This window comes from Ovis canadensis, chromosome Y, assembly GCF_042477335.2.
Source record: "Ovis canadensis isolate MfBH-ARS-UI-01 breed Bighorn chromosome Y, ARS-UI_OviCan_v2, whole genome shotgun sequence".
Lineage (NCBI taxonomy): Eukaryota > Metazoa > Chordata > Mammalia > Artiodactyla > Bovidae > Ovis > Ovis canadensis.
In genome coordinates this window covers 2989436-2997813 of record NC_091271.1, presented here as the reverse complement: position 1 = coordinate 2997813, position 8378 = coordinate 2989436, and the positions used below count along the sequence as shown (strand labels likewise).

Here is an 8378-nt window from a genome sequence, read left to right as displayed (position 1 = left end):
AGCTGAAACTCCAATACTTTGGCCACCTAATGGAAAGAACTGACTTATTGGAAAAGACCCTGATGTTGGCAAAGATTGGATAAGATGGTTGGATGGCATCACCGACTCAACAGACATGAGTTTGAGCAATCTCCAGGAGTTGGTGATGGACAGGGAGGCCTGGTGTGCTGCAGTCTATGGGGCTGCAAAGAGCTGGATACGACTGAGCGACTGAACTGAACTGAAATGGGCTGAATCTCTTGTCTGGTCCAGTGGCGTGACCGTTGTGTGTTCCCATGTGGCTCCTTTGTTCCCTATCATTAGGCACCAATGAATGACTATTATTTTAAAACACCCCTGATGAGTTACTGAACAGCTACAGATAACTCATCACTGCCATCAGCAGCAAAGCCACTGTTCCCAGGAGTAGAGCTGAATGCTAGCAACCCCAAATAGGACACCACATGCCTAGTACCTTGTATCTAACCTCAGTGCTCTTTCTTGAGTAGTTACTGTTCACTTTTGTTGTGTGTGTGTGTGTATGTGTGTGTGTGTATGTGTGTATGTGTCCAATCAATAAATTGTATCTGGCTCTTTGAGACCCCATGGACCCCATAGCCTGACAGGTTCCCCTGTCCATGGGAGTCTCCAGGCAAGAATGCTGGAGTGGGTTTCCATTCCCTTCGCCAGGGGATCTGCCCAACCCAGGGAAGGGTCTCATGTGTCTTGTGTGACCTGAATCAGTCAGCATATTCTAAACCAGTGAACCACCTGGGAAACTCATGTAACCCTGCATTCTGCCAAATCCTTACCACTACCGGCAACCCCACAGCAGGTGAGCACTGCTTAAAAACAGAATTGAGTTGTTTTCCCATGCCAGTTCAGAAAGCACAGGTTCTATTTGAAGTTCACTAACTAACCATCCTCATCGCTCACATGACCTCAGGTGGAAACCTCATATGACTGTATAAAACTGTTGAAAGGGAAAGTCACTCAGTCATGGTGGACCTTTGTGACCCCATGGACTATACAGTCCATAGAATTCTCCAGGCCAGAATATTGGAGAATACATGGCCTTCTCTGGTGTTCTTCCCAGCCCAGGGATCTAACCCAGGTTTCCTGCATTGCAGGCGGATTCTGTACAAGTTGAGCCATAAGGGAAGCTGAGAGAAAATTAGTATCTGTGGTTTATTCTCTCTTCTCACCAAAACACTTGCAGTGTTCACACCATGTGTCCTAAACAGAGTTACCTCCTTCCACATGCTGTACTCAATTTTCTACATAGTTGGATTTACACATTTTTTTTGTATTTGTAAATATGGCATCTTTATGGACACATATGTGTATTAATCATTTTATTGAACAGTTTAGAAATTCAGTAACATCAGCAAGGGCAGAGGAGATTTTCAGCAGGAAAGCCATGGGTCCAGCATCATGATTTCCTGGGAGAGAAGAATGGATGATTTCAAGGAAAAGGTCTGTGATCTTCATATGGATGAATGGGACACATTAGTGATGCGATGCTTCTCATAGCCTTACATCATTTTCTTCTTTAACCATGAAAAAATTGAAGACGTTGTTGAGATGATTACGATTAACATGATGTTAGAGAATGAGAGATAGAACAGTTACTGCTGGAAGTAGTGACAAATTCTCTTACAAGACCCATTGCACAGAAGTCCCTCTGTGTGACTGCCCATGGGGTTTGCATAGAATTGCTACTCTGTGTCCATCTGGTAAAGCTATGGGTTTTTTTTTTTGTTTGTTTGTTTGTTTGTTTTTCAGTAGTCATGTATGGATGTGAGGATTAGACTGTAAAGAAAGTTGAGCACCAAAGAACTGATGATTTTGAACTGTGGTGTTGAAGAAGACTCTTGAGAGTTCCTTGGACTGCAAGGACATCCAACCAGGCCATCCTAAAGGAAATAGGTCCTGAATTGGAAGGACTGATGCTGAAGCTGAAACTCCAATACTTTGGCCACCTGATGCGAAGAACTGACTCATTTGAAAAGACCCTGATTGTGGGAAAGATTGAAGGTGGGAGGAGAAGGGGATGACAGAGGATGAGATGGTTGAATGGTATCACCGACTTCATGGCCATGAGTTCGAGCAGGCTCAAGGAATTGGTTTTGGACAAGGAGGCCTGGTGTGCTGCAGTCCATGGGGTACCAAAGAGTCAGACATGACTGAGCGACAGAAGTGAACTAAAATTAGCTGTGAGCAACCCAGTATCAGGTCTTAGGATGAGAGTTATTAAGTTACATATGCACATGTCTGAGATGTAGGGGAGTATGTCCTGGGTCACCTATGCTGCTTAACATCTATAAATCTTCCTCACAGTCATAAAGATGTGGCTGCAAGATCATTCATTCACACTGTGGTTCCCCAGAGTTCACCATGTTTCACAGCTCAGGGCTTCACACAATCTTCTTTGTCTGCAAAACATGTCACTGTGGGGTCTAGACCAATGTGTGCATTTAGATGCTTAAGTCCAAACCCATGTATGAGCCCTAGCCTTTGCCACTTAGCAAGGTGGACAGTTTTGTGATCGTTTTTTTTTTTAAATAAAGTTTTATTGAAATTTAGTTGATGTGCAACATCGTGTTAGTTTCCGGTGCACGGCACAGTGCTTTATGCATACATTTGCTGTTTTTATTTAGTTGCCAAGTCATATCCCACTCTTTTGTCCCTATGGTACGTTGCCAGATTCCTCTGTCTTTGGCATCTTCTAGGCTATTGGAGAAGGCGATGGCACCCCACTCCAGTACTCTTGCCTGGAAAATCCCATGGACGGAGGAGCCTGGTAGGCTGCAGTCCATGGGGTCGCTGAGTCGGACTCGACTGAGCGACTTCACTTTCACTTTTCACTTTTCACTTTCATGCATTGGAGAAGGAAATGGCAACCCACTCCAGTGTTCTTGCCTGGAGAATCCCAGGGACGGAGGAGCCTGGTGGGCTGCCATCTCTGGGGTCACACAGAGTAGGACACGACTGAAGCAACTTAGCAAAAGTAGCAGCAGCAGACAAGAATATTGGAGTGGCTACTCATTAACTATTCCATGACCCGTGTCTCCTGCATCAGCAGGCAGATTTCTTTATACTGAGCTACCAGGGAAGCCCTCAGTTATACACATATGTATGTAAATATATACCTTTTTACATTATTCTCTTTACAGGTTGTTACAAGTCATTGAGTACAGATATCTGTGCTCCACAGCAGATTCTAGTTGTTTATTTTGTGTTTAGTAGTATGTGCCTCTTAAACCCAAACTCCCAAATCATCGCTTCCCCCAGTTATCACTTTGGTAACCATATTTTGTTTTCTGGGCCTTGAGTTTGTTTCTATGTTGCAAATAGTTTATTTGTGTTGTGTTTTACATTCCCCATGTAAGGGATATCATATGATATGTGCTTTTCTATTTGTGACTTTTTGATTATCTCTGGGCCCATCCATGTTGCTGCAGATGGCATTATTTCAGGGTTGAGTTATAGCCAATTGTGTATATATCTCATTCTTAAAGCAGTATGCCCCCGAGCAGGGGTGGCGGGGGGGAAGCCTTAACATGCTAAAGAAGACTCAGTGTTGTTAGGTATCATGTGCTACTCACCCAACAGGTGTTCTCAGTTCTTATTTAGGACAGTTGTCTGTGAAAGAGAATGAATAAGGGAAAAATTGACTATTGGTAAGGCTATGGTTTTTCCAGTAGTCATGTATGGATGTGAGAGTTGGACTGTGAGGAAGGCTGAGTGCCGAAGAACTGATGCTTTTGAACTATGGTGTTGGAGAGTCCCTTGGACTGCAAGGAGATCCAACCAGTCCATCCTAAAGGAGCTCAGTCCTGGGTGTTTATTGGAAGGACTGATGCTGAAGCTGAAACTCCAGTCCTTTGGCCACCTCTTGAGAAGAGTTGACTCATTGGAAAAGACTCTGATGCTGGGAGGTATTGGGGGCAGGAGGAGAAAGGGACAACAGAGGATGAGATGGCTGGATGGCATCACTAACTCGATGGACGTGGGTCTGAGTGAACTCTGGGAGTTGGTGATGGACAGGGAGGCCTGGCGTGCTGTGATTCATGGGGTTGCAAAGAGTCGGACACAACTGAGCGACTGAACTGAACTGAACTGATCTTCATGATGCGTTTTCATTTCTGATACCTGCTGTCCTCAGGGCCTTTACCTGTGTTGGAGCCATCTTCTGTATTTTCATTTGGAATACCCCTTTCATTGTTTATTTCCTCATACTTCTGAATATCTTCTTGACTCAAACTGTCTCCTTTGCCTAGATTTCGTAGCAAACAGGGCAGATAGGTGTGCGTTAGAATCCTTCATTGGTTATAGAGTGTCCCTGGCTGGTATCTGTAGTGTCCAGTAAGTCTCACCGTGACCACTCCCCTCCCCCATCACCTGAACCCTGCTCCGCAGGGAATTTTCTACAGAGGTGCCCGTGTGTGCACACAGGTCTTCAGATGGGTCTGTGGCGGGGGTAGAGTCCACATAGTTTCCATTTTCTCACATTCCAGTTCTCACAACTACTGAGAGAACTACAGACCATTCACCTGTGAGCTTAAGCAGCCCCGAGTCAGCCCTGACTCTAGGGGGACATCCGAGAAGGTGATGGTGGCGTTTGAAACTCAGAATTTCTCCTAACTCCAACCCTTCCTGTCCACTTTGTCTGCATCCTAGAATTCCTTCCCTGGCATTTTCATGGTCTCCAGTCAAAGGAATGGCTAGAGAGCAGCACTGACTCAATGAACATACGTTTGCACAAACTCTGGGAAAGAGTGGAAGACAGAGGAGCCTGGCGTGCTGCAGTCCATGAAGTCACAAAGAGCCAGGCAGACGTTAGTGCCTGAACAACAGTATTCAAATGAAGGGGGAGAAGTGATTTGAACATTCACCAAGCACTAATCTCATCACACATGAGGGGAAAACCTCAGGCTTTGTCATCCTCAGAGACCAGACACTCCCCCTACCCAGCCGCAACGTGGATTTAATATCAGAAAGGATAAAGGGGCCAGGCAGGGACCCTGTGGGGTTGGCTGCATGGCACGTGATTCCCATGCCTGACCACATTGCCTCTGAAGGATTCAATATGATCGAGTGGTTATTTGGAGAGCATTGAGTTCAGGTTTCAGGATTTATTTTAACGATCGTGACAAAGAATAAAGCATTTGTGGTGGAGACGAATGCACTCATGATCTGAAACTGTGAATCTGCTAAACTCAAATTTAAACCTTGGTTCAATTTGGTTTCAGAGTCTGGCAACTCAAATATGTGATATTTGACAAGAATCCCATGGACCATCCTGGAATATTTCATTGCACCTACAGGATAAGTGTATCTAATTATTTTAAAAGCCACATGATAGAATCACCACTGGGTACATTTGCTCAGTTTCCTATATAACAACCTTTGGGCACAACCCTAACTCATGTCACTGAGGTCTGAGTTCTCCTGTGTGAGTACATGTCTGCCCCAGTGTGCTTAATAAAATATACTGTCTGTAATGCTTCTGTCCTCAATACAAAAATCCTGATAATATGAACATGACCAGTTTGTATAGAATGAGTTTTACAGTACATACCGAGGGCATAAGTCACTTTTGTGGTCTTCTCGCCATCAAAGTTTTCAGCATAGAATACCAACATGCTTTCTGATGCAGGGATCAGTTGCACAGAATTTTTACCCATGTCTGTGACAGAAAAAACATAAATTCAAACCTCAATACAATTAACTCCTTTCCTTTTCATTTGGGCATCTCTTATTCTTCACATGCCTTTCATGGTGACCTTTGTCTCATTGACATGTACGGTGGGTGTGTTGTAAGTAACAGTTAAAACAGCTAGTGAAATAGGAAAGCTTTCTCCACAGGACTCTCTTCTGAACATAGTAAAGTCGTCCGGTCTTCTGGACTGAACAGTCTATGAATGATAGTGAAGTTGCTTATTTCAACTGTATTAGGTGGTGGAGCTGAACCATCTCATACCAGCTCATAAGATGACCATTAACTTTTCAGGAATTTTGTGACCGAATTTACAAGGACAGTCCTGATTACAAAGGTGTTCTCGAAATTTAAGCAAATCATGTTAAAGTAAAAGTTAATAGATAAAGTAAAGTTTTTTTCCTAGGGGTGGTAGAAGAGCTAGAAATGAGGCGATTGCCAAATGCTGGAGATACTTTCTCTGAAATGATTCTCATTTAGTTCCTGTGACTGCATGTCGACATTGGAAATTTAAAAACATGCAGGAGACCAAAGTAGAATGTTCCATTGCACATTTCTCCTTGAAAATCAAATATGTATACATTTAGTCACTCACTGTTACAGCATTGGTATATGAGAATTCTTTCCAGTATAGCAAACCACACAGATAGAAATCTGTGGTAACCCCCCTTTTTTTCTATATCATAAAAATTATTTTGAAATTTTTCTGTTACTTTATTCTCATACTTTTTCCGTGGCATTTAATTTAAGCAGGTTCTACTTCTTAATCAGGCTAGTAAAAAAAAACTTTTAATATTTAAAAAATTTCTTTAGTTAAAACAATTTTTATCTTGTAAGCTTAAATAAGTGGTTTCCAAGGGGGCTCAGCTGTAAGCAATCTGCCTGCTAGTGCTAGAGATGCCTGAGATGTCCCTTTGATCCCCAGGTCAGGAATATCCCTGGAGGAGGAAATTGCAACCCCCTCTGGTATTCTTGCCTGGAATATCCCATGGACAAAGGAACCTGTAGCCTATAGTCCATGGGGTCATTAAGAGTCAGTCAAGACTGAGCGTCTGAGCACAGACACATGCATGTCAAATAAAAAGAAAAAATTTTTTAATGGATTGTTGCAATCTTAGGTAGCTGTATACACTTCCCGATGTCTGAAGAACAAGGGGAATCCAAGTTCTGGGGCTTTTTCTCAGATGTGATCAATGACACCTTCCAAATTGGGCCTTATCCTAGTCTTCTGGTGTCTGGAAAATTTAATGTCTTTCCCAAGGTGGCCTTTGTAATGAATAGAGAAAATAGTATACCAGTCCAGACGTCTAGTTGTCTTAGATGGAGCTAAAACCATCGATCTCACCAAGGCCCATGGTTTTGGGCTTCCTTGGTGGCTCAGACAGTAAAGAATCTGCCTGCAATGCAAGAGACCTGGCTTCCCTTCTTGGGTTGGCAGGATTCTCTGGAGAAGGAAACGACTACCCACTTCTCAATTGCAAGGATATCAAAGTAGTCAGTCTTCTAGGAAACCAACCCTGAATATTCATTGGAAGGACTGATTCTTAAGTTGAAGCTCCAACTCTTTGGCCACCTGATGGGAGGAGGTGACTCTTTGGAAAAGGCCCTGATGAGGGAGAGTTTGAGGGCTTCAGGAGAAGGGGGTGACAGAGGACGAGATGGTCGGATGGCATCACTCAATGGACATGAGTCTGAGCAAACTCTGGGACGTGGTGAAGGACAGGGAAGCTTGGCACCCTTCAGGCCAAGGGGTCACAAAGAGCAGGACACGACTGAGTGACTCACATACTTGCAGAGAGGCACACATTGACAAAGCTCGCCTACTCACAATCTACGTGGTACACATTTTCTTCTGCTCTCTGTGCCACTACTGTGATTAAGGTGCAACTATTGTAATTCCTGAAAAAAAAAACAAAACAACAACAGACAAGAGATTCCTTCATCACTATCCGTTCCCCAGCGCCGGAGGTCACCCTTCCATGAGCAGAATTCACACACTCATCTTCACTTGCATCACCCCCACCGTTCACTGCCCATTGGAGACCAAAACCCCATGATAGAACTCAACAACCTAGTTGTGTTCAGTTGGGGCAGATTGTGCTTACGTGAGAATAAAAGTAATGGACATTTTTTCACAGTTGTCAATGCATTCAAATTGGCGGAAGTATGTCCGCAGGGGGCCTCCTTCCTCAATCTTCTCCTTGTGATCCGCGGCCATGTAAATGGTGTACCAGTTTGCTGTAATCTAACAAGGAAGGTCTCCACAAACATCAGTCAATCTGGGTACATGTTTTTCACCAATACCCAGCACAGTCTTCGCTTCTGTGTTTCCCTCAGAAGAGAAGTAAAGTCAGTCTTATTAAGCAGACTAGTGTTCTACCTCCCCTTGCCGAATAATGCAATAATAATAAGGCAATAATGATTGTGAAATGCAATAATGATTCATATTCAAGCAGAAATAATAGAATTTAGAGTTCCTTGAAATAGCTAAAACACCACCATTAAAAACCATGACAGTTCGTGACTCCCTAAATGATAGCATATTTGCTTTTTTTTTTTTCTTACGTACAGACAAATAAGATGAAAACCAGATACAATGAGCAGGAAGAGAGAGGGTTGAGTTACGATCATGTAGATATGTGCATGTGTGTCGTACAGACACAAGCCGGTAATCCAT

General features: G+C 43.4%; 1 protein-coding gene across 1 annotated transcript; it reads right to left on the bottom strand.

Annotated features, from left to right (window-relative positions):
* Positions 1-4121: 4121 nt before the first annotated feature.
* LOC138431263 (allergen Bos d 2-like) lies at positions 4122-8378 on the bottom strand. Its single transcript, XM_069573389.1, has 5 exons — positions 8358-8378; positions 7807-7946; positions 7530-7600; positions 5564-5671; positions 4122-4258 (listed from the first exon to the last, which is right to left on the bottom strand). The coding sequence occupies exons 1-5, from the start codon at positions 8376-8378 to the stop codon at positions 4122-4124; spliced, it is 477 nt and encodes a 158-aa protein (XP_069429490.1).

Excerpts from the sequence above, each read along its gene's own strand:
- LOC138431263 (XM_069573389.1), bottom strand. The coding sequence starts at position 8,378 with ATGGATTACCGGCTTGTGTCT. Across the intron at positions 7,947-8,357 it reads TGGATTACCGGCTTGTGTCT|ATTACAGCAAACTGGTACAC; the intron begins GTACGACACACA and ends CTTCCTTGTTAG. Across the intron at positions 7,601-7,806 it reads TCCATTACTTTTATTCTCAC|GAATTACAATAGTTGCACCT; the intron begins GTAAGCACAATC and ends TTTTTTTTTCAG.